Here is a 27,115-nt window from a genome sequence, read left to right on the forward strand (position 1 = left end):
AGCAATATCAACATTGTGCAAGCATACAGATTAGTTTTGGTGAATTTGGTTCTGCACAACATTGTGAGCTGAAGGGCCTGATACCGTGCTGTACGAGTTACCCTTACACAGGCCAAAGCCTGCACAATTAATGGCTGTGAGTCTCTGGATGAGATGCAAAATTATAAATGCCTGAGAGTGTGACTCTCCTTCCATGCAGACTCCTACTTCTTTATGACTGATCTCACAACAAGTAAGAGATCCAACCTTGAACTGTATGAATCACACAGCACTTTAGTAATGATCAAAGATTACTCCAACACTTCTCTTACACAGGCACCATTGTGCTAACAATGTTTTCTTCTCGCTGCACAACAGCTAAGAATTGAAGGTCTAATCAACTGACACCAACAGCTTTTTGTACTTAATGTAAACCTTGGACCTTGGGAACTGTGGAAGCTGGGGCTGAAAATACTCCTTTCAGAGTCATATCAATGCCATCCCCCGTCAGTGACAACACCCCACTTACTGAGGCAGATGTTTTCTTTAAAGTAGTTCAGAAACTTGTCGCATTCTTCCTTCTGGTTCCCGCTGCCGCTGCATGTACACCAGGGAGCCACTACAATGTCTGTTGTGTCCACGTAATTTGGGGTCATGTCACTACCTGTAGAGAACGAAGCAGAGAGAATGGAAAGTGTTGAGATATGTCACCTAATACTCAAGCAAATGATCAGAGTTCAAAGTAAATTTATTATCAAAGTATTGTACATATATGTCACTATATCCAACCTTGAGATTCATTTTCTTTGGTCAATCACAGTAAATACAGAAACACACACGTAATGAAAGACCACACCCAACAGGACGGACAAACAACCAACATGTAAAAAATTGTGCAAATACAAAAAGGAAGAGAAAAAAAGAAATAATGATAAAAATAACAACAAATAAGCAATAAATATTGAGAACATCAGATGAAGAGCCCTTGAAGGTGTCCACAGATTGTGGGAACAATTTAGTGATGGGGTGAGTAAAGTTGTGTATAGTTATCCTCCCTGCTTCAAGGGTCCTATGGCTGAGGGGTAATAACTGTTCCTGAACCTGGTGGTGTGAGTCCTGAGGTTCCTGTACTTCCTTGCTTTTAGGTTTCTCTAAGAAAGAGAGAGTAGAGGTGATGTGCCTTTTGGTTGAGGAATATACAGTATATTGCCCAAATTCAATGGTTTATTCCTCTCCGTAGATGCAGTCTGACTTGTTGAGTTACTCCTGACTTCTGTTGCTGTCAACACCTTGTATTGCAGATTAATTTAACTCTGAAACTTCACATTCATTCCTCAATCACACTTTATTTACTTGTGTACAAGGAGAACAGCAAGTCCCCTGTCACCATGATGATCTAAAGTCTGAACAAAAGAAAGCCATTTTTATACAGAAATTGACTAGTTGTATACAAATATTGCCCCAATTGTGACTGTTTGCACTTCTGAATCTGATCTTTTGCATATTTAAGTACAATAAATAAATAATACAAATGTTAATAACCAAATTAAATCTATCAAATGTCAAAAACAATTGAAACTAGTAAAATAAATGACCAATAGTAAGAGCTCCCCAGAATTGTTCATTTGCAACTTGACCTTGTTTCAGTAAGCTCAGGGACCTTGGCTCCCAGCTTGAACAGAAAGGCTATACAAAGGAGAGTTCAGGCTTTCAGGGAGCCCGTTCAGCCTGGTGACTGTTATCGCACTGAACTTCCACACTCAGAAAAATTTGTACAAAGCAGAGTCCAACACTCAAAGAATTGTTCAGCCTGAGACTGTATAATGTCTACTCTCTACAGTCTCTTCACTGTATGCACTCTGTTCTGGGTCTGCACTCTGAACAGAGATTGCACTCTGCTCAGTGTCTATGCTCTACTCGGTGTCTGCATTCTGTTCTGACAGCCTTTTAATCCTTGGCTTCCTGCAATGTGCTTTCAGTCTAGTCACTACCATTCTATACACACTGGGTCTTATTTCTGTGAAGTACTCACCCGCAACTCAGAAGGAACTCCATCACTGCACAGACTTAAGACCATAAGACCATAAGTCCAGAAGACATAGGAGCAGAATTAGGCCATTCAGCCCATCAAATCTGCTGTACCATTCCATCATGGCTGATCCCGGAACCCACTCAACCCCATACATCTTCCTTCTTGCCATATTCTTTGATGCTCTGCATGATCAGGAAATGATTAACTTCCCTCTTAAATAACCACACAGACTTGGCCTCCATCGCAGTCTGTGGCAGAGCATCCCACTGATTCACTACTCTCTGGTTAAAAATAATTTTTCTTTACGTCTGTTCAAAAGGGACACTCCTCAATGTTGAGGTTGTGCCCTTAGTTCTGGATACCCCCACCAAAGAAAACATCCTCTCCACATCCACCCTATCTAGCCCTTTCAACATCTGGTAAGTTTCAGTGAGATTCCCCCACATTCTCCTAAATTCCAGTGAGTACAGGCCCAAAGCAGCCAAACACTCCTCACATGTTAACCCCTTCATTCCCGGAATAAGCCTCGTAAGCCTCCTCTGAACTCTTCAATGGCAACTCATCTTTTCTGAGATATCTTCTGTGTCACCACCCACTGCTCCAATCTGCTAATTAAATTTGTTGACAACACTACACTGATTGTCTTAATCTCAAATAATAATGGGGCAGCGTACAGAGAAGTCATCACCCTGACACAGTAGTATCAAGAAAACAAACTCTCCCTCAATGTCACAAAAACAAAGGAGCTGGTTGTGGACTACAGGAGGAATGGAGATGGTTTAACCCCTATTGACATCAATGGATCTGGGGTTGAGAGGGTGAACAGCTTTAAGTTCCTCAGCATCCACATCACCGAGGACCTCACGTGGTCTGTACATACCGGCTGTGTGGTGAAAAAAGCACAGCAGCACCTCTTTCACCTCAGACAGTTGAAGAAGTTTGGTATGGTCCCCCAAATCCTAAGAACTTTCTACAAGGGCACAATTGAGAGCATCCTGACTGGCTGCATCACTGCCTGGTATGGGAACTGTATTTCCCTCAATCGCAGGGCTCTGCAGAGAGTGGTGCAGACAGACCAGTACATCTGTAGATGTGAACTTCCCACTATTTAGAACATTTACAAGGACAGGTGTGTAAAAAGGGCCTAAAAGATCATTGGGGACCCGAGCCACCCCAACCACAAACTGTTCCAGCTGCTACCATCCGGGAAACGGTACCGCAGCATAAAAACCAGGACAGCTTTTTCCACCAGGCCATCAGACTGATTAACTCATGCTGACACAACTATATTTCTATGTTATATTGACGTTCTGTTGTACGTACTATTTATTATAAATTACTATAATTTAGACATTCCGCATTTAGACAAAGAAGTAACATATGAAGGATGAAGATAATAAAGTCAATTCAATACAATTCAATATGGGGCCTAAAACTGTTGACAATACTCAAAGTGCAGCCTGACTGGTGTCTTCTGAAGGCTCAGCATTATCTCCTTGCTTTTATATTCTATTCTCCTTGAAAAAGTGCCAACATTGCATTTGCCTTCTTTACCACAGACTCAACCTCTAAATTGAACTTCTGAAGCCTTACACAAGGACCCCAATAAGCTCTGCAACTCGGATGCTTGAACCATCTCCCCGTTTAGATAATAGTCCGCATGATTGTTCCTCTCTCCAAAATGCATTGTCATGCATTTCCCAACACTGTATTTCATCTGGCACTGTTTTGCCCATTTTTCCAATTTGCCCATTCTTCCAAAGTCCTCCTGCAATCACATTGCTTCCTCAACATTACCTACCCCTCCACCTACCTTTGTATCATCGGCCAACTTTGCCAATTCCATTATCATTCTAAATCATTCACGAATGGCAGCAGTCCCTATACTGATTCCTGAGGAACACCACTAGTCACTGGCCGCCAGCCAGAAAAGGCCCCTTTTATTCCACTCACTACCTCCGACCTGTCAGCCATTCCGCTATTCCTGCCAGTATCTTTCCTGTAACACCATGGGATTTCATCTTAAGCAGCCTCATGAGTGGCACCTTATCAAATGCCTTCTGAAAATTCAAGTAAATGACATTCACTGCCTCTCCTTGGTCCACCCTGCTTGTTACTTCCTTGAAGAACTCTAATACATTTATCAGGCAAGATTTCCCTTTACACAAACCATGCTGACTTTGACTTATTTTCTCTTTAGTCTCCAAGTACATAGAAAACCTAGAAACATAGAAAACCTACAGCACTATACAGGCCCTTTGGCCCACAAAGTTGTGCCAAACATGTCTCTACCTCAGAAATTACTAGGCTTACCCACAGCCCTCTATTTTTCTCAGCTCACAGTACCTATCCAAACTCAACCTATTCTCATAAGGCATGCTTCCTAATCCAGGCAACAGGCTTGCAAATCTCCTCTGCACCCTTTCCATGGCTTCCACATCCTTCCTGTAGTGAGGTGACCAGAACTGAGCACAGTACTCCAAGTGGGGTCTGACCAGGGTCCTATGTAGCTGCAACATTACCTCTTGGCTCCTAAATTCAATTCCATGATTGATGAAGGCCAATACACCATATGCCTTCTTAACCACAGAGTCAACCTGTGCAGCTGTTTTGAGTGTCCTATGGACTCAGACCCCAAGATCCCTCTGATCCTCCACACTGCCAAGAGTCTTACCATTAATACTATATTCTGCCATCATATTTGACCTACCAAAATGGACCACTTCACACTTATCTGGGTTGAACTCCATCTGCCACTTCTCAGCCCAGTTTTGCACCCTATCACTGTCCCACTGTAACCTCTGACAGCCCTCCACAATATCCACAACACCTTTAATCTTTGTGTCCAGCAAACTTACTAACCCATTCCTTCACTTCCTTATCCAGGTCATTTATAAAAATCACGAAGAGTAAGGGTACGAAGAGTACCTTATCAAATGCCTTGCTGAAATCCATATACACTACATCTACTGCTCTTCTTTCATCAATGCATTTAGTCACATCCTCAAAAAATTCAATCAGGTTCGTAAGGCACGACCTGTCCTTGAAAAAGCCATGCTGACTACTCCTAATCATATTATGCCACTCCAAATGTTCATAAATCCTGCCTCTCAGGATCTTCTCCATTACCTTACCAACCACTGAGGTAAGACTCACTGGTCTACAGTTTCCTGGGCTATCTCTACTCCCTTTGTTGAATAAAGGAACATCCACAACCCTCCAATCCTCCGGAACCTCTTCTGTCCCCATTGATGATGCAAAGATCATCGCCAGAGGCTCAGCAATCTCCACCCATGCCTCCCACAGTAGCCTGGGGTACATTTCATCCAGTCCCAGTGACTTATCCAACTTGATGCTTTCCAAAAGCTCCATCACATCCTCTTTCTTAGTACCTATATGCTCAAGCTTTTCAGTCTGTTGTAAGTCATCACTACAATCACCAAGATCCTTTTCCATAGTGATTACCGAAGTAAAGTATTCATTAAGTACCTCTGCTATTTCCTCTGGTTCCATACACACTTCCCCACTGTTACACTTGATAGGTCCTATTCTTTCTCGTCTTATCCTCTTGCTCTTCACAAACTTGTAGAATGCCTTGGGGTTTTCCTTAATCCTGCCCGCTAAGGCCTTCTCATGGTCCCTTCTGGCTCTCCTAATTTCCTTCCTAAACTCCTTCCTATCAGCCTTATGATCTTCTAGATCCCTAACATTAACTAGCTCTCTGAAACTTTTGTAAGCTTTTCTTCTTGACTAGTGTAAGCTTCACTTTACTTCTTGACTAGATTTATTACAGCTTTTGTACACCACGGTTCCTGTACCCTACCATAAATTCCCTGTCTCATTGGAACGTACCTATGCAGAACTCCACTCAAATATCCCCTGAACATTTGCCACATTTCTTCTGTACTTTTCCCTGAGAACATCTGTTTCCAACTTAAGCTTCCAATTTCCTGCCTGATAGCCTCATAATTCCCCTTACTCCAATTAAACGCTTTTCTAACTTGTCTGTTCCTATCTCTCTCCAATACTATTGTAAAGAAGATAAAATTATGATCACTATGTCCAAAATGCTCTCCCACTGAGAGATCTGACACCTGACCAGGTTCATTTCCCAATACCAAATCAAGTACAGCCTCTCCTCTTGTAGGCTTATCTACATATTGTGTCAAGAAACCTTCCTGAACACATCTAACAATCGATACCTCGAAACCTCATCCTTAATGATAGACGCCAAAACTTTCCCAACTACTGTGGTTGGGTTAAGTGACCTATAATTTCCTTTCTTTTGCCTTCCTCCCTTCTCATAGAGTGGAAAGACATTCACAATCTTCCAGTTCCCTAGGACCATGCCAGGATCAAATGATTCTTGACAGATCACGACCAATGCATTTGTTATCTCTTCAGCAGCCTCTTTCAGGACTCAGAGATGTAGTCCGTCTGGTCCAGGTGACTTATCCATCTTAAGACCTTGGAGTTTGCCTTTGTAACTGCAAAGGCATTCACTCCTGATCCCCGACACTCATGGACCTCTGGCACACTGCTAGTGTTTTCCACAGTGAAGACTAATGCAAAGTACCCATTAAGTATATCTGCTATTTCTTTGTCGCCCATTACTACCTCACCAACTCATTTTCCAGTGGTCCAATGTCAAGTATCCCCTCCCTTTTACTCTTTATATCACTGAAAAAGCTTTTGGTATCCTGCTTTATATTATTGGCTAGTCTGCCCTCGTATTTCATCTTTTCCCATCTTATAACGTTTTTAGTTGCCTTTTGTTGGATTTTAAAAGCTTCCTAATAATCCACTTTCTCACTCTCCTTAAATGTCCTTTCCTTGGATTTTATGCAGCCCTTAATTTTCTTTATCAGCCACGGATGCCTACCCCTGCCATTTGAGAGCTTCTTCCTCTGTGGGACATATCTATCCTGCGCCTTGTGAACTATTCCCAGAAACTTCAGCTGTCTCTGCTCTGCCGTCATCCCTGCCTGTATCCTCCTCCAACCCACCTGGGCAAGCTCCTCTCTCGTGCCTCATAATTCCCTTTATTCCATTGTGAATCTGATACATCTAACTTGCTTCTCCCTCTCAAATTGCAGTTTTATTTGATCATATTATGATCACTGCCTCCTCAGGGTCCCTTTATGATAAACTCCCTCATAAGATCTGGGTTATTACACAACACCCAATCCAAGACAGCCTTTCCTTGAGTAAAAACACAAAATGCTGGCAGAACTCAGCAGGCCAGACGGCATCTATGGGAGGAGGTAGTGTCGACATTTCGAGCCGAAACCCTTCATCAGGAGTGAAGTAACATGGAACGGTCAAGGGGGGATTAGAAGTGGGGGGAGGGATAAAGTAGAGGGCTAGGAAGTGATAGGTTGGAGGAAAATGGGCTTGAGTAAGCTCAAGCATAAGCTCAATGGTTTCAAAGGTACATTTAATGTCAGAGAAAGGTATACAATATACATCCTGAAATGCTTTTTCTTTGCAACCACAAAAAGAGATGTACCCCCCGAAGAATGAATGACAGTTAAATGTTAGAACCCCAAAGTCATCCCCAGCTCCCCTCCTTCCCAGGTGTAAGCGGCAGCAAGCAACAATCCTCCTCCCCCACTGGCAAAAAAAACATCAGCAGCCACCACCGAGCACTGAAGCGTGAGCAAAGCAACAGCAGAGACACAGTCATGCAGTTCTCCAAAGACTGCTCATTCACCCAGTATTCGACATACCACAGGCTCTCTCTCTCTCTCTCCCTTATCAGGGAGAAAGAGACGTCTCTGTTTCACAGCGAGAGGGGAGACATAACAAACAACTCATTGGTTTATGATGTTAAAAGTCCATTGCATCACTTTTTCTGAGCTCTGCGCCCAAAAATCTCAGGTCTTTGGGCACACAGCCAAAGATCTTCCATCTCCCACGACACACCGTTTTCCTGCCCGGACAGCTGCTGCTCTAAAAGGTAGGCATTCAACAAATTCCTTCTCTTGCATTCTGACACCAACCTGTTTTCCCAATCCCTTTGCATATTGAAGTATTGAAGTCCCCCATTACAATTGTGTTATTATCCTTATTACATGCCTTTTCCAGCAAACTTTACTATCTCAACCCCACATCTTGGTTACTATTTGGAGGCCTAGATGTTTCTCATAGATTTTTTAATCCTTGCAGTCTCTTAACTCCACCCACAAAGATACAACATTCTCTGACCCTATGTCACCTCTTTCTAGAGATGTAATTCCATCTCTTACCTACAGAGTCACACCACCACCTATGCCTTCCCGCCTGTCCTTTCGATACAAAGGATATCCTTTGATGTTAAACTCCCACTCTGACCTTCTTTCATCCACAACTCAGTGATGCCAACATCATACCGACCAATCTCTAATTGTGCCACGAGTTTGTCCACCTTACTCCAAATGCATTTAAATACAGCACCTTCAGTCCTGCTCTCTTTGCCCTTTTGAATTTTGCTTCCATCGTACGTTAATTGCTGGGTGAGTGGGCAGATACTTGGCAGATGACGTTTAATGTGAATAAGTGTGAGGTTATCCACTTTGGGAGTAAGAACAGGAAGGCAGATTATTATCTGAACGGTGTAGGGTTAGGTAAGGGAGAAATACAAAGAGATCTAGGAGTCCTTGTTCATCAGTCACTGAAGGTGAATGAGCAAGTGCAGCAGGCAGTGAAGAAGGCTAATGGAATGTTGGCCTTTATTACAAAAGGAATTGAGTACAAGAGCAAGGAAATCCTCTTGCATTTGTACAGGGCCCTGGTGAGACCATACCTGGAGTATTGAGTACAGTTTTGGTCTCCAGGGTTAAGGAAGGACATCCTGGCTGTAGAGGAAGTGCATATGCGGGCCATATGCTTTTTAATCCAGCCTGCAGAACTTGATGAAATTATATTAATAAACCTTGTTAACGTTTTTTCCCCGCAATTCTGGCGTTTTCCCAATAGATGACGCACTCTATATACATTTGTGGCGACCCATTTCCTGGCACATCCGAACCGGCTCATAATTAGCCAGCGTTCCAGCTAAGGGAGATAGCCTGCGGGGATTTGCGAGCACAGAGCTTTGGAGCCTCTGCGCAGGGGGGCTGGTTGAGGGAGGCTTAAAAGTGAGGCTGGGGATTTCGAATTAAGTTTTTTTCTTCAACTGCAGTTACCGACTCCGTGTCATAATTTTAGCGCTGCATGTAGCACACCGCTACACATTGACCTTTGTTGAGGTGCAGCGTATTACTCCACATTTGCGCTTTACTCTTTGTTCGGCTCGACCTATTTGTGTGAACAGGTGTTCAGCGTCATGAACATCAACAAAGCCAGCCACAGATCCAAGTTAACTGACCAACACCTCAGATCCATCCTGAGAATCGCCACAACAAAACTAAATCCAGACTTTGATGCACTGGCTAAAAAGGGAGACCAACAACACTGTTCCCACTGAAATTAAAAATAAGTTTCTTCGTTGTGTCATGTAAAAAATGCATTTGAAAATATTTTTTTCAATACACCTTACATGTTACATGTCATTTCTGTTAAGTGATGGACATGAGTAGTGTGCAGGTGCACGTACGTTCTCAAAATAAAAAATGCGCTCCAGATCAAATAACGCGCTCCGCATACTGGCGCGCTCTCACTGTTCTGTCATTGTGCGGGTTGTTGTTGAGTTTTGGCACAGGAGGCAATTGAATAAGAAGGAGCAGGACAAGTAGACCTGCATCTCCTACCGTTTTTGAAATAAAGTCAGTCAGGAGGAGAGTGATGATGATAATATCTTGAAGGATAACAGAATTTTCAATGCTTTAAAATAATAACTGTTACTATTAAAAAAAGCTGTATTTTATTCATTTAATTTTCAGTGTTTTAAAAGTCATTTCAATAAATAGCTAAATACCATGGGACTTCAAAGACATATTTTGTTGTAATGCATTTGTTCATTTTCAATTGAAATTAAAGCACATGTTTTCTACATATCCCATGATATTTTATTTTCTCTTATGAGGTGTATTACCAAAACACTTCGTCCATCTGCTCCTGGTCTGGCCCCCCTTTGTGGCTCTCAAGTCAAAAAGTTTGCCCACCCCTGGGTTAGAGAGACTGGGCTTATACATGCTGGAATTAAGGAGACTGAGAGGGGATCTGATTGAAGCATATAAGATTATTAAGGGATTGGACAAGATAGAGGCAGGAAATATGTTCCAGATGCTGGGAGAGTCCAGTACCAGAGGGCATGGTTTGAGAATAAGGGGTAGGTCATTCAGGACAGAGTTAAGGAAAAACTTCTCCCAGAGAGTTGTGGGGGTCTGGAATGCACTGCCTTGGAAGGCAGTGGAGGCCAATTCTCTGGATGCTTTCAAGAAGGAGCTAGATAGGTATCTTATGGATAGAGGAATCAAGGGATATGGGGACAAGGCAGGAACGGGTATTGATAGTAGATGATCAGCCATGGTCTCAGAATGGCAGAGAAGGCTCGAAGGGCCGAATGGTCTACTTCTGCACCTATTGTCTATTATTCTTTGCTCTGTCTCTATTTGTCCCCAATCAATGGCATGTCCTTTACGTACTTGTAAACCTGCTGACTCATCCTCAGCTCTATCATACTGGTTCCTATCCCCCTGGCATATTCGGGGAAAGATGGCTTAAAAGCACTATCTGAAAAGTAGTTACAGGTTGACATTATACACTGGCTTTGCCTCTAAAGATGCACTGGTACAAAGGACATCAATAAAAGTTTGTGTATATTTTGAGGAATATGGGGCACCATGGTAGCACAGTAGTTAAATTGACACTATTTCAGCTTTGTGTTTCTGAGGTCAGAGTTCAATTCCAACATCCTCAGTAAGATTTTTTTTATGTTTGTCCAGTGTGCATGTGGGTTTCCTCTGTTTGCTCTGGTTTCCATCCACAGTCCAAAGACATACCACTTAGTAGGTTAATTGTTCATTGTAAGTAGTCCTGTGAGGCGAGGGTTACTGGGCAGTGCAGCTCAGTGGGGTGGAAGGGGCATAATATCTCTAAAAAAATACATAATATTGAAATAACTAGATAGAGTAAAAGTCAATTACTGTGATTAGAACTCTCCAGACTGGTACCCCTTAGCAGGGTGTGTTGGGCTGTCTTGATTTGTTAATGATGTATCTCAGTAACAGTTCCTGGCAGAACATCAGAAAGACCGGGCCCAAGCAAAGGAACCAGAGATAATTTCCTTTTAGAGAAGGAATTTAACTTCATCTACATCTACCTGGAATTAAACATTAGGCCTCAGACTTTCAAAGGAGCAATTTATAGCTCAATCAATTTGCTTTGAAAGTACTTAGCATGGATGGAATTGGTGCTTTCATCTATTTCATTGCAATGCACTCAGTGTGACCTTGGCCTAGCTGGAAGAGAAAAGCTTTGAAGTTTCCCCTGCATATGATTTGCCTGAATTTGTAAAATAATTCTCTTTAAGGCCACATTTGGTGAAGGAGGCTTTTCACATGTTTTGTATTCACAGGCTGTCCTGGGCATTTTGGAGTTTATTGATTGCCAATAGCACCGTGACCTATTCTGGGGAGCACTGCAGTGAAGTTCAGACCCACATGTACATTAGATTTTTCAAAACCATCTCCAAGGAGATTTTTTTATATAAAGATGGCACACAGCAGTTTTTGCTTTACCTTTCACAATCAATCTGACGAGAGGTATTTTTAAAGACCTTTATATAACCAACTCCTCTGAGTTGTCACAGGCCCAGCTAGAAAGGCAGTGAACCAGCTTAGAGGCAAAGGAACTAATCTGTTTTGCCACAGACCATCCGATTGTTCCCAGTGTAGCCAAGAAACAGGAATGGGGTGAGGGTGGATGGGTACAGACTCTGTCATTAAGAACTAACACCTGCAATTTCCTTCTGATGCAAACAACACATTTCACTCTATATTTTGATGTGGGAGACCATCTATTGGTCAGGGTTTACCATGAATGTTGTATTCTAGCTGTCTGCATTGTTGGTGCAGAGCCATCAATTGATACACAAGCCCAGACAGTACAATATAGAGAGCAAGCTGTTGCCCATGCAGCAGGCTCCCACCTGCACCACCACCCCCATACAGCTGATTAATCCAAAGGAACAGCAGAGACCAAAACAGTTTGGCACTAGTGACATCGCATGAGTTGCCAGTCAGTGTTGAACTCAATGTAAGACTGTCTTAGGGACTCCAGCTCTGGATTTTTCCTCATGGTTTGCTCCCAAAGCCTTCTCCACGAACCACAAGGCACGGGAGATTTGAGATCAGAGTTTTCCTTCTCCTGGATGAGCTGCCATAGCTGATGAGCCCCATCTGCCCAAAGTGACTGGTTTCAGGGCACCAGTAAAGGTTCTTTGCGGAAATGGGACCCACTCTCAGGGCCTCACGACTGGCCATTTCTTGATAAGCCAAGGATGCAGGCTGGAAGACTAGCATGCCTTCAGGGCGTTGGATTCTTGTGGCTCTGGAGACGGCCTGACCAAGGCTGGTGCCCCTGGAACATTGGAAACCATGTGTCCAGAACTGATTCTCTGGGTGCAGAGCTCAGAAAAAGCAATGCAACTGACTCTTAAGTTGTTCATTTTTTCTCCCCTCTTGCTGTGAAATGGGGACACCTCTGCTTCCCTTACTGGGGAGAGAGAGAGCCTGTGGTATGTCGAATACCGGGTGAACGAGTAGTCTGTGTCTTTGTTGATGCTTTGCTGCACGCTCGAGCGCTTGGTGGAGGGTACTGATGCTATTTTGCTGGTGGGGGTGGGGGGGATATCGTTACCTTGCTGCTGCTTGTACATGGGAGGGGGAGCTGGGGGGGGGGCTTTGAGGTTCTAACATTTAACTGTCATTCATTCTTTGAGGCACTCCTCTAATTTCATGGATGTTTGCGAAGAAAAAGAATTTCAGGACGTATATTGTATACATTTCTTTAACATTAAATGTACTTATTAAACTGCCTTTATCCCTTCTCCTGTCAATAGAAATGGTTCTGCTAGGATTAGTAGCTGAGCCACACATGAAGGCCAGGAGCTGGACTTGGTTCTCAGAGGCTATTTGAGGTGCACACCATTGGGATCATTTAATAGGTAATGGGAGCTTATCACCAACCCACCTTCCCCACTCCCCAGCTATGACAACCTTAAGCAGCCATGTTTTGATGTACGTGTGACAACACATGCAGTGACCACTTTATTTCATACCTCCTGTACCTAATAAAGTGGCCACTGAGTGCGTGTTTGTGCTCTTCTACTGCTGTAACCCATCCATTTCAGGGTTTGATGTATTACCTGTTCAGAGATGCTGGTTCTATAACAAATCTTTTAGAGTTTTTCGAGGTGGTTACAAGGAAAGCAGATGAAGGGAAGGCAGTGGATGTTGTCTACATGGACTTCAGTAAGGCCTTTGACAAGGTCCCGTGTGGGAGGTTAGTTAGGAAGATTCAGTCGCTAGGTATACATGGTGAGGTAGTAAATTGGATTAGACATTGGCTCAATGGGAGAAGCCAGAGAGTGGTAGTGGAGGATTGCTACTCTGAGTGGAGGCCTGTGACTAGTGGTGTGCCACAGGGATCAGTGCTGGGTCCATTGTTGCTTGTCATCTATATCAATGATCTGGATGATAATGTGGTAAATTGGATCAGCAAATTTGCTGATAATATGAAGATTGGAGCTGTAGTGGACAGTGAGGAAGGTTTTCAAAGCTTGCAGAGGGATCTGGACTAGCTGGAAAAATGGGCTGAAAAATGGCAGATGGAGTTTAATACAGACAAGTGTGAGGTATTGCACTTCGGAAGGTCAAGCCAAGATAGAACATAAAAGGTAAATGGTAGGACTCTGAGGAGTGCAGTAGAACAGAGGGATCTAGGAATACTGATAGAAAATTCCCTAAAAGTGGTGTCACAGGTAGATAGGGTAGTCAAGAGAGCTTTTGGTACATTGGCCTTTATAAATCAAAGTATTGAGTATAAGAGTTGGAATGTTATGGTAAGATTGTATAAGGCATTGGTGAGGCCGAATTTTGAGTATTGTGTGCAGTTTTGGTCACCAAATTACAGGAAGGATATTAATAAGGTTGAAAGAGTGCAGAGAAGGTTTACAAGGATGTTGCCGGGGCTTGAGAAACTGAGTTACCGAGAAAGGTTGAATAGGTTAGGACTTTATTCCCTGGAGCATAAAAGAATGAGGGGAGACTTGATAGAGGTATATAAAATTATGATGGGCATAGATAGAGTGAATGCAAGCAGACTTTTTCCACTGAGGCTAAGGGAGAAAACAAAACAGAGGACATGGGTTAAGGGTGAAGGGGGAAAAGTTTAAAGGGAACATTTGGGGGGGGGGCTTCTTCACACAGAGAGTGGTGGAAGTGTGGAATGAGCTGCCAGATGAAGTGGTGAATGTGGGCTCACTTTTGATATTTAAGAAAAACTTGGACAGGTACATGCATGAGAGGTGTATAGAGGGATATGGGCCAGGTACAGGTCAGTGGGACTAGGCAGAAAAATGGTTTGGCCAGCCAAGAAGGGCCAAAAGGCCTGTTTCTGTGCTGTAATGTTCTATGGTTCTGCACACCATTGTGGTAACACATGGTTATTTAAGTTACTGTCACTTTCCTATCAGTTTACACCAGTCTGACCATTCTCCTCTAACCTCTCTTGTTAACAAGGCACCTTCACCCACTGTTGTTCACTGATGTTTTTTGTTTTTTGTGTCATTCTCTGCAAACTCTAGAGACCACTTTGTGGAAAGTTCCAGGAGATCAGTTGTTGTCTCAAACCACCCCATCTGCCACCCACAATCAATTCCACGGTCAAAGTCACTTGGATCACATTTCTTCCCCATTCTGATGTTTGGCTTGAACCTCCTGACCACGTCTGCATGCTTTTATGCATTGAGTTGCTACCACATGATTGGCTGATTTGGATTAATGAACAGCTGTACAGATGTACCTAATAAAGTGGCTATTCAGTATAAAACTGAAGCTAACCAACCCAGCTGTAATCTGTGTGGGACACCATGGAATAGGATCTGTAACAATATCCTGTGTGGCTCAGTCAGCCCTGTGACGAGAACTCAAGTGTCTTGCCTATCTCTGTGAAGCTCTGCAGTGATCGGTGTGAACTAAACAGCCAAGCATGGATAGAGTGGATTTTGCCTTTTCCCCACACCAGCAATGGCCAATACTAGAGGACATCCATTTAATGTGAGTGGAGGATGTCAGAGCCAAGTTCTTTACACAGAGTGGTGGCTGCATGGAGCACCCTACCAGGGGTGGTGGTAGAGGCAGATATATTAAGAGCATTTAAGAAACTCTTAGATAGGCACATGGATGACAGAAAAATGGACTGCTATGTTGAGCAGAGGGATTCGATTGATCTTAGAGTAGATTAAAAATCAGCACAACTTTGTATTCCATTCTGGTCACCTCATCTTAGGAAGGATGGAGAAGCTTTAGAGAGAGAGCGGAGGAGATGTACCAGGAAGCTGCCCGGATTGGAGAGCATGTCTAATGACAAGAGGCTGAGTGAGCACAGGCTTTTCTCTCGGGAGCGAAGGAAAATGAGAGCTGTCTTGATAGAGGTATACAAGATGGAGATCGACTGGACAGAAAAGACTTTTTCATAGGACAGAAATGGCTAATACAAGAGGGCATAATTTTAAGCTGATTGGAGCACAGTAAAGGGAGATGTCAGAGGTAGTTTTTTTTACATAGAGTGTTTGCTGTAAATTGCCCCCAGTGAGTGAGGGGTAGAATCCAGGAGAACTTATGGTTGAAAGAATTTAATGTGTTGTTGATAACACTGTGGCCCCAACAGAGAATCAGACCCTTTGCCCACTACTGCACAGTGTAATGCATGCAGAATTACAGTAAGAGATATAAAAGATTAATAAGCAGTGCAAAAGGGAGGAAAAATAGTGAGGTAGTACTCATAGGTTCACAAATGGTTCAAAAATCTGATGATGGTGGGGAAGAAGCTGTTCCTAAAACACTGAGCGACCCATGAACACTACCACATTCTTCTTTTTCTTTGCACTGTTTATTGATTTATGTAATTTATAAATTTTTATATCTTTGCACTGTACTGCTGCCAGAAAGCAACAAATTACGTCAGACAGTGTGTCAATGATAATAAATCTTATTCTGTTCTCTCAACATTGTTCTCTCTGGGAGTTCACCAGCCTCTCTGCTTTAACCTGGAGAGTCCAACATATTGCTTCGAGTAAAATCCAGGAGAAAAAAAAAATCAAAGTAAGCATTCGCTTTGATCATTCTTTCCTATTAGTCATAGAAGTAGCAGAGATGGGGGCGTGAAAAATACCAAAAAGAGCCAGGCAGGGAAATGATGCTTCATTTTCTCTCGTAACTAACTGGAGAAAGAGACAGGGATGGGCTAATTTCCCAATGATGGGGCAGATGTGGTTGATGTAGGGAAGCCATGGGATGACACCATTTAGAATGCATTCATTCAGAGCTGGCCATCTTTGGAGGTTATCACAATATGCCCTCAGCTGAGTGTTATAAGAATCATTGTGGCTATGCAGGGCTGCCAGGAGACTGCACTCACCTATCAGTCCCGAGTAGGACAGCAAGCAGGCCGCGTAGTTCTCCCTGAAGCAACCGCTCACAGCTTGCGTGGAGGGTTGGCAGTTGGAGAGAAAGTCTGCCAATCGTGACCTGAGCAATGAAACATAACAAACCATTAGAAAGTGTCCTGCTCCAAAGTGATGAATTGATATCTCAAAGCTTGGAAGCCAACAAAGTTAAAACATAGAACAGAAAATACAGAACACTACAGCAGAGTTCAGACCCTTCAGCCCCCAATGTTGTGTCAAACTTTTAACCTACTCCAAGATCAATCTAACCCTTCCCTCTTACATAGCTCTCCATTTTTCTTTCAATCATGTACCTAAATAAGAGTCTCTGAAATGTCCCTAATGTATTTGTTTCTACCACCACCCCAGGCAGGGCATTCCACGCACCCACCACTCTCTGTGTAAGAAAACCTATGGCTGACATCTCCCTAATACTTTCCTCCAATCACCTTAAAATTATGGTTCTTATATTAGCCATTTCCTCCATGTGGAAAAGTTCAAAGTAAATTTATTATCAAAGTATGTACAGTATATCTCATCATATTCTTGAAGGCACTCACAGTAGAACAAAGAAATTCTTGAGCTGAAGTGACTGTTTCTGTGCTTTATTCTATCTGCTAGTTACCACTTTGCTATTTCACAAATTGGATGAAACATTTCCTACAATATAACAATGACACTTCAATGTCTGCAGTGTGCTTTAGGACATCCTCACGTGATGAAAGATGCTAGTAAAATGCAAATCACTTTTTCTCCATAATCCCATCAGAACTAATGCCTGAATACCAAGATCAAAGGCTGTTACCGATACAGCACCATCTGCAAACTGACTAAACTGGCTTTCTGGAACTACTTACTGAGTGCATAATAGATCAGATATAGTTGGTCTACAACACACCAGTGGCATGGCATGAATGATGTGGGCTAGCATGAGGGAAGGAGCTGTGATTGCAGCAGAGGGGTTACAGAAGAGATTGACAAAGATGTTGCCAGGACATTGAAGCTATGAGGAATGATTAGATAAACAGTGATGGTTTACATTGGACTAGAGGAGGCTGAGGGGAAATTTAACTGAATATAAAAATATCAAAGGTCTGGATAAAGAAAGAAAGGGTTACACTAGTTAAAGGATAAACAAGAGATTCTGCAGATGCTGGAAATCCTGAGCAACACACACAAAATGCTGGGAGAACTCAGCTGGCCAGGGAGCATCTGTGGAGGGGAATAAACAGTCAACGTTTCTGGCCAAGACTTTTCATCAGGACTGTGAAGAAAAGGGGAGGAAGGATTCAAGGGGAGATGAGGAAATCTTTTCTTACCCATTGAGTAGTGAGGTTCCAGATGGCAGTATCTGAAAGGGCTTCAAATATGCAAATATGCTTGACTATGTACTTGATATGGCTATGTACAGAGAAGGTAAACTCTGATCTCAAACCTCTGCTGCCTTGCAGCTATACCACTCATGGGAAAGTCTCATGAAGGAAAAATCTGGAGCTGGAGCCTCTAAGTTCAATGTTGACTGGCAACTTCTATGATGCTGCTGGTACCAAACTGTATCGGTCTCTGCTGTTCCTTTGAGTTCATCAGATGCTGGAGAGGGGAGCTTGCTACATGGCCAACAGCTTGCTCTCCACATTGTACTGCCCAGGCTTGCTTATCTAGACAGCTAGGACGTAATCATCCTAGTGAACAGCTTCATTCACTCACTCATGTACTTGATGAGCTGTGATCTGCCTGCCCTATGGACCTCTGACTGGAAAATGGGTCTTAGGTGTACTCCTCATCTTCAAACTACTGAATACTGGAAACAGAATTGGCTTAACGATAGAAGGCAGAGGGCAGTAATAGATGGAGAGCATTCTGTCTATAGGTTTGTGTCCAGTGGTGTTCTACAGGGATCTGTTCTGCCTCCCTTGCTTTTTTGTGGTTTTTATAAATGACTTGGTTGAGGAAGGGTGGGTTCATAAATTTATAGATAACACAAAGGTTGGTGGAATTGTGGATAATGTGGAAGGTTGTTGTAGTTTATAGTGGGACATTGACAGGATGCAGAGCTAGGGTGAGAAGTGGCAGATGTAGTTTCACCAGGAAAAGAATGAAGTGATTTATTTTGGAAGGTAGAATACAGGGTTAATGGCTGGGTTGTTTGCATTGTGGAGGAATAGGGGATCTTAGTGAACATCTACAGATCCCTCAAAGTTGCTGAGCAGGTTGATAGGTTTGTTAAGAACACGTACAGTGTGCTGGCCTTCATTAGTTTCGGAATTGAGTTCAAGAGCTGAGAGATAATGTTCCAGCTCTATAAATCCCTGGTTAGTCTAGACTTGGATAATTGGGTTCAGTTCTGGTTGCCTCATTATAGGAAGGATGTGGAAGCTTTTGAGACGGTGCAGAGGTGATATACCAGGATACTGCTTGGATTAGAGAATGAGTGAGCTGGGGCTTTTCTCTTTGGAGCGAAGGAAGATGAGAGGTGATGACAGAGGTGTACAAGATAAAATGAGGCATAGTTGAGTGGACAGTCAGAAATTTTTACCCACTGCAGAAATGGCTAATACAAGGTGCATCATTTTAAGGGGATTGGTGGAAAATATAAGGGAATAGTAGAACATACAGAAAGTGGTTGGTTCATGGAATGCATTGCCAAACATAGTGATAGAGGCAGGTACACAGATACATAATGGATGTTTAAGAACCTCTTAGAGAGGCATATGGATAATACAAAAATGGAGAGCCATGTGTAAGGGAAGGGTTAGATTGATCTTGGAGTAGGTTAAAAGGTCGGCACAACAACATGGGTTGAAGGTACTGTACTGTGCCATAACTTTCTATGTTCTGTTTTCTATGTACTCTGGTGTGGTGATGATCATTTGATGCATGTGTAATTCCAACCCATATGGTCAGCACAAGAGTCCAGTCCTGCAGAATGTGGTCAATCCCCATTGCCTTGTAAATTGGAAGAAAACCATCTTCAGACCAAAAACATGACCCAGACCTTAACCCTTGAATTCTGAGATCAATTATTCTTTACAGAAATAGATTGAAAAGGCTTTTGAATCAGACTAGTGGATCCCATGGTAAAACAGGTCTTCTCTCAGAGCTGGAATATATTATTTATTCCTCTGTGTCTAGAAGTTCACATAAACACTGAAGCTCAAAAGCAAGGATATTTTTAGCAATGTAGTGAAGTAACATTAATAATATTCAAAACATAACTTGACCAAGATAAAGACTTCATCGTGAGGAACAAGAGCAGATGTTTGCTGCGTAGGAAAAACATTGAATATGTATTTGATCTTAAAACAAACTGAATGTTGCTCATGAAACACAGAAAAATACCATTATGTTCTTCTGGAGTTTTGCAGGTTTGTTTGTGTAACACTAATTTTGCAGGCACCGAGAATCAAAGTGAAGAAAATGATAAAGGCACAGACTAGATCAACTTATGTAACAGGGTGACGATACAAGTCAAAGAGGAAGGAATACAAACCTTCATTTGTCATCAAATACCTTACTGCATGATAAAACCTAGACCAGAGTATTACTCAGAACCACATACCAATCACAATCATGTCACTCTGAACTCCCTGTCAATCTAAACTGTGTATCACTCTGCACCGTTTCTCACTCTGAACGTTGTGTACCCTGAACACTATATCAAGCTGTAATAAATCAAGGCAACCGGACTTATTGTGTTGTCTAGGAGATGTTTCTCCACTCATCTAAGAGGCTCTAATCCATGGTGGGTAGCTTTCTGGTTTATAAACTCTGCAAGTTGTTTAAAAGTATAGCATCATATCAGGGTCGTTACGAGTCGTAGAAGTAATGAGAGGGTCACCAGTCTTACCTTTGCATGAATGGATGTATGAACTGTTGTGGAGATGCTGGGGTAGAGATGTTACAACTGGACTGTAAGCAGCTGATAGGTGGTGTCGTACCCCACCCCCTCTGATCAGGGATGGGTTTTCCAGTTTGACAAAGATGGCTTTATTAACCCCTCTTTCAAACTATCTGTACTCCCTGTCCAAGATGAGCACATTGTTCTTTAGGTGTAGATATTCGGTCACACCTTGCCTGAGGCATTAGCCCTCCCATGCTGAGACAACCGTTTATGAAGTGGTTGTTTTGTGTCGCTGATAAACAGATCTCTGAAGTTCTCATTGCATTAAATAGCATATACAAACATGTACAATATAGCATGTGCAAAAAATAGCATGTACAATATCCCTGAACAGAGGGGGTGGGGTACGACACCACCTATCAGCTACTTACAATGCAGTCCTAACATCATCTCCACAACATTTCACGCCTCCATAGACGTGTCGTCGTGATCCTCATGTTAATCTGAACCGTGTGTCTCAGTGGGAAAAGCCTGCTTGCATTTTCCCTATCTGAACCATTCATAATTTTGCATACCTCTATCAAATCACCTCTCACTCTCCTATGCTCTAGGGAATAAAAACTTAACCTTTTCAAACTTTTTTCCCTCTTACTCAGGTCCTCGGGTCTTGAAAACATCCTTGTGAATTTTTTCTGTACTCTTGCAAACTTATTGATATCCTTCATGTAGCTACATAAGTGACCAGAACCGCAATACTTCAAGTCTGGCCTCACCAATATCTTTTTCAACTTCATCATAGCATTCCAAGTATTGTACTGGAATACTCTGATTCATGAAGGCCATTGCAACAAAAGCTCTCTTCAGATTATAAAGAGAGATTTTTGGCAGATTGGCCTTCATAAATTACCGCAGGCCAATGTGCCAAGAGGTCTTTTTACCACCATGTCCATCTGTGACACCACTTTCAAGGAATAGTGGATCTGTATTTCCATGTCTTTTTGTTCTACGACGCAATTCAGAGTCCTAGTCCTCACTGTGTACATCCTACACTTGTTTCTGCTCCCACAATACAACATCTCACACTTGTCTGTATTAAATTCCATCTGCTATTTTTCAAAATCATTTACCTGGTGGGTCCAGACCCCACTGCAAGCCTTGATAGTCTTCCTCGCTGTCCACTGCACCCCAGTCTTGGTATCATCTGTAAATTTGCTGATCCAGTTAACCACATTATCATCCAGATCATTGACATAGATGACAAACAGCAATAGACTCAGCACCAATCCTGTGGCACTCCACTAGTCACAGGCCTCTAGTCAGAGAAGCAACCATCTACTACAACTCTCTTGACTTCTCCCACTAGCCAATATCTGAAAGGTTAAATAACTAGCCTTCTTGTCCAATCTCCCATGCAGATCTTTGTCAAAGGCCATGATAATGTCTACGGAGACAAAGTCTATTGCCTTGCCTTCATCAAATGCTTGGTAACCTCCTCAGAACATTATATTGTGCTGTTACGAATCCCGTAACTGGAGAACTTACCAGCAAAGACAGAGAGGTCCGTTGAAGTCTGATGTCACTATTTTCAAACGTTTTTATTGATAAAGGGACACAAAAGTAGGGTTAATACAAACATTCAGATAGTGCACATCGTCAACACTCAATCTAAAGCGCGGGTATAGTAATAATCATCATTAAGAAGTGAGCTCTGCTGGTGTCTAGGGGTTAATAGATTGTTCGTTGGAAATATAAGAGTCGCTGGTGTCTAGGGATTAATAGATTGTCCTTTGGAAATATAAGAGTCACTCAGAAAGTCTGCAGGCCTCAGCCCTTTGAAAATCGCTGGGTTTTCCGTGGGGCGACCGAGAGAGAGAGATTGGGGGGAGAAGAGAAAGAACTTGCCGAGTCTCAATGAATCTTCCGTGAAATCGGGGGAGCGTTGGTTTCCTCTCCCCGATGTTAGTTAAAAGCGGTTTTCTGTGATTCCAGCCACAGATTCCAATCCCGGAATCTAACGCACGTGGCTTCCTTTAGAATGGCTTCCCGCTGCTGCGGGATCACTCTCTCGTGTCTTCTTGGTGCATCTGAGGGGGCTGTCCCCCTGAGACTCTCCTTTATACTTCCTTACGGGGTCACAGGTGTCAATCAGGTTGGGATGATGCAATCTCTCTCTCAACCAGCCCACCTTGCCCGAGGGCTTTTCACGTGGTCTCCATGAGACAATAGTCGCTGTCGCCTTATTCTGTATCCCTGGTGGGACGTGCAATTTGGCATCTCTCTCTCTCTCTCCGACTGGGTCTACTGACCCCCCCCCCTTCGATGGGTGCTCTTGCGATTCTCACAAAGGAGGGGGCTGGGATCATAACAGTGGCAAGCATTTGGTACAGGAGATAGATGAAAGAAGCTCGTTCAGCTCAGCTGCTTGTTTTTTTTTGTGATAAGCACAAAAACAGACCAGGTGCTATGACCCGGGGAGAGAACACCTCAGTCTCATACAGATGTGGGAGTGATTATCACAAACCCCAGTTACAGTCAGGGTGACCCATACACACACAAGTGAATAACTGTATAAGCCGAGCTAAAATGTAACAATAAATGAACTTGAACATCCCACCATAATCCACAAGTGCATTTTAAGACAAAAACTACAAATAGCACTGGCCACTAGGAATGCTGGGCCAGGCTGTTGTCTATGTTCCTGGAGAACCACATTGCCCCCAGCGGAAAGGTCAGCCGTCCTCGGCAACACCAGGGTCCACAACCAAGTCCAGAAGTCCCGCTGGTAGTTGACACTGCAGCCTGGAATATTGTGGGGTGTCTGTAGCCCTCCCACCACCCCCTGCCCCAGACCTGGTATACCATATTAGAAATTCAGTTGAGCACCTCTCCTGGCTCCTTCCAGTGGCTTCCAGACTTGGGGGATAGTTTCTTCTCCCAGGAGGGGTAGAATCAGTGCACCAGATTGATGGCCCGGCCCTTTTTTGGATATGCAATCATAGCAGCAGTGCATGAACAGCTGCACGTCCTGCCTGTACCCAGGCCAGTAGAAGCATTCACGCTGCTTGCCCACCGTCTTTGCCATCCTGACATGGCCGGCCTGGACCAACCTGTACATAGTGTAGAGCCCTCAGGGGGAACATCAGCTGCAGGAGATGTACATCATCATCAGAAAATTGCCACTGCTGGAATAGCAACCCGCCACACATCTCCCGCATGCTCCACTGAGATATAAGGCTTTGGTCTCTGGACCGAGGGCGAAGGCCTCTGCCCACTCCAGCCTCTGTCCCACGCTCAGCCACCCCCTCTCCCAGGCCAGCACGAGATCTGTCGCCTGCTCGGTGTGCAGTTACTGGTCAATGGTGGGGAAGTCTACCTTGCCGCTGGCTGCCGTCAGCACCACCGCTTGTCCCTAGTTCCGCTGTGTTGTGTTGGGCCTTTGTGGGGTGCACTACATTGTGGCAGGCTGCTGTGAGACCGGTGATGGTTGTTCCTGTGCCCTCTGGGTCCTCTTCCTGGAGCTGCCCTGCTGGAGAGCCAAGGCTTCGGTGCGAAAGTAGAGTGTTACCCCTGGCACATCCACACGGGCCCCCAGTGGGACAGCAGGTACAACCTCTAGGGAATCCTGCAAAGGGACTCCCAAGTCCCTTCGCTCCTCTGATTTTTAAAATTTTCTCCATTTTGAAAACCATCTTTGCCGTTATTCCTTCTACCAAAGTTCATGACCATGCACTTCTCTACACTATATACTCTCTGCCACTTCTTGCCCATTCTCCAATCAGTCAAAGTCCTTTTGCAGCCTCTGCTTCTTCAACACTACCTGCCCCTCCACCTATCATCAAAAAGCCATAAAATCTATCATCCAAACTGCTGATATAAACATGGAAAGAAGTGGTCCTAATGCTAAGCCCTGTGGAACACTGCTAATCACCGGCAGCTCACCAAAAAGGCTTCCTTTATTTCCACTCCTTGCCTCCTGCCAATCAGCCAATCTTCTATCCGTGCTCGCATCTCTCCCGTAATACCATGGGCACTTACCTTGTAAAGCAGCCTCACATGTGGCAGCTTGTAAAAGGCCTTTTGAAAATCCAAATAAACCACATCATGAATCCTTGCAACACACACAAAATGCTGGACCTCAGCAGGCCATCCAACATTAATGGGAAAGAGTAAACAGTCAGTGTTTTGGGCCGAGACTGTTAATCAGCATTGTAGAGAAAAGATGAGGTCAGAGTGAGAAGGTGGGGGAGGGGAAGAAGAAATTCAAAGTAGTAGGTGATAGGTGAAACTGGGAGGGGGAAGGGGTGAAGTAAAGAGCTGGGAAGTCAATTAGTGAAAGAGATGAAGGGCCTGAGGAGGGGGAATCTGACAGGAGAGGACAGAAGGTCATGGAAGAAAGGGAAGAGTAGGAGCACCAGAGGGAGGTAGGAGATAAGGTGAGAGAAGGAAATGGGAAAAATGGGAATGGGGAATGATGAAGGAGAGTTGGGGAAGTCTTCATGAAATCGATGTTCATGCCAGACGGAATGTAAGGAGTTGCTCCTCCAACCTGAGTGTGGCCTCATTGTGGAGGAAGCCATGGACTGACATGTCAGAATGGGAATGGGAAGTAGAATTAAAATGGGTGGCCACTGGGAGATCCCATTTTTTCGGGTAGGTGCTCAGTGAAGTGGTCTCCCATTCTACGCCAGGTCTCACCAATACACAGGAGGCCACACTGGGAGCATCAAACACGGTATATGACCCCAACAGACTCACAGGTGAAATGTTGCCTCACCTGGAAGGACTATTTGTGGCTCTGAATGGTAGTGAGGCAGGAGGTGTAGGAGCAGGAATAGTACTTGTTCCATTTGCAAGGAGGAGGGAGATCAGTGGGGAGGGATGAATGAACGAGGGAGTTACGTAGGGAATAATCTCTGCAGAATTCAGACAGTGGGGCGAGGGAGGAAGATGTGTTTGGTGGTGGGGTCCCATTGGAGATGGCAGAAGTTCCAGAATCCTCCTCTGTCACGTACTTTTCCTATCATTCCTCAGCATGTGGCCGCCCTCTTCAACCATAAGACAATAAGACATTGGAGCAGAATTAAGCCATCTCGCCCATCAAACATGGCTGATCCTTTTTTTCCAATCTCCTCCTCAGCCCTAGTTCCTGGCCTTCTCCCTGTAACTTTTGATGCCATGTCCAATCAAGAATATAGCAATCTCTGATTGGACACCACATTCTCATTGTCCACCAAAATCCCATTAAATGCTAAACACTGTAACAGAAATACCGCTGATGAGTACATGGTTACAAAATGTTCAAAAGTTGCAAGTTCAAAGTAAATTTATCATCAAAGTACATATATGTCAACATATAGAACCCTGAGATACATTTTGTTGCAGGCATTCACAGTAAATACAAAGAAATACAATAAAATCAATGAAAGACACAAATACGGACAAACAACCAGTCTGCAAAAGGCAATAAATTGTGGAAATAAATAAATAAACAAACAAACAAACAAACAAATAAATAAATAAATATTGCCCACGCGAGTGGTAAAGTCCTTGAATGCAAGTTCATAGGCTATAGAATCAGTTCAACCTTGAGCTGAGTTGAGGAGCCTGATAGAACAGAGAACATAGAACAGTACAGCACATTACAGGCCCTTCAGCCCACAATGTTGTGCCGACCCTCAAACTCTGTCTCCCATATAACCCTCCACCTTAAATTCCTCCATATACCTGTCCTGTAGTCTCTTAAACTCTTAAACAACTGGTGGTTGGGTGGTATTAACTGTGCCTTGGCTTGGCAGTGATGGTTGAGTGGTATTAACTGTGCTTGAATCTGGCAGTGTGGGTCCTGATGGTTGAGTGGTATTAACTGTGCCTGGAGCTGGCAGTGTGGGTCCTGATGGTTGAGTGGTATTAACTGTGCCTGGAGCTGGCAGTGTGGGTCCTGATGGTTGAGTGGTATTAACTGTGCCTGGAGCTGGCAGTGTGGGTCCTGATGGTTGTAGGATAGCAATAGGATGGTTTTAGGACACCTGGCGGCGTGGGACCTAAGGCTGCTGTACCTCCTTTCCGATGGCAGGAGTGAAAAAAAAGTATGGCCTGCTCTCTTCTCGCTGCTGATGAGAAAAAGCTGGCTGGGTTATCAATGTTACGATGTGTCACAAATTCCCAAAAGTGAGGCATCGATGTGGAGGAAAGAGAGGCACAAAAATTGAATATGAATGAGTACATAGTATTAAGAGATAACCGTTTGCTTCATTTAATGCCTTTTTCATTTTATTGTGATTGAAAGTAATTTTCCAAATTATACTTTCATATTACCTTAGAGTTGTTCTAATTTGAAGAATATCACTGTCTAAAGCAGAGAGAGTGATGTACAAGTGATGTCATAAATTCTTTGAAGTTCACACTTTCATCTTTGTGACCAGATTGGTTTTTCAGACTAACATCAGCTCGCAGTGAAAGTGAACATCAGGATTTCATTGGATTTATCATCAGTTTCATTAAGCACTCTTTCATCAGAAGATCATTTCATGAAGATAAAATCATTTAAATGAGCACAGATCGCTGACCTGCATGTAATGGTGTCTTCATAACATTTCAATTTAGAAGCTCAAGCTGGGAGTCTGCCTGACAATTTACTGTTTCTGACAAGGTTGTAATGGTGAATGAGCTC

The 27,115-nt window shown here is 43.5% G+C and overlaps 1 protein-coding gene across 1 annotated transcript in view; it reads right to left on the reverse strand.

Moving 5' to 3' along the window:
- gfra2b (GDNF family receptor alpha 2b) overlaps window positions 1-27,115 on the reverse strand; it is a 400,451-nt gene that overhangs the window by 58,885 nt on the left and 314,451 nt on the right. The window contains exons 5-6 of the mRNA XM_059959447.1: window positions 16,577-16,686; window positions 509-643 (exon numbers count right to left, since the gene is read on the reverse strand). Of these exons, the coding sequence (XP_059815430.1) occupies window positions 509-643; window positions 16,577-16,686 (245 nt within the window). The remainder of the gene's footprint in view (window positions 1-508; window positions 644-16,576; window positions 16,687-27,115) is intronic.

The sequence above is a fragment of the Hypanus sabinus genome, chromosome 1 (genome assembly GCF_030144855.1).
Source record: "Hypanus sabinus isolate sHypSab1 chromosome 1, sHypSab1.hap1, whole genome shotgun sequence".
Taxonomy (NCBI): domain Eukaryota; kingdom Metazoa; phylum Chordata; class Chondrichthyes; order Myliobatiformes; family Dasyatidae; genus Hypanus; species Hypanus sabinus.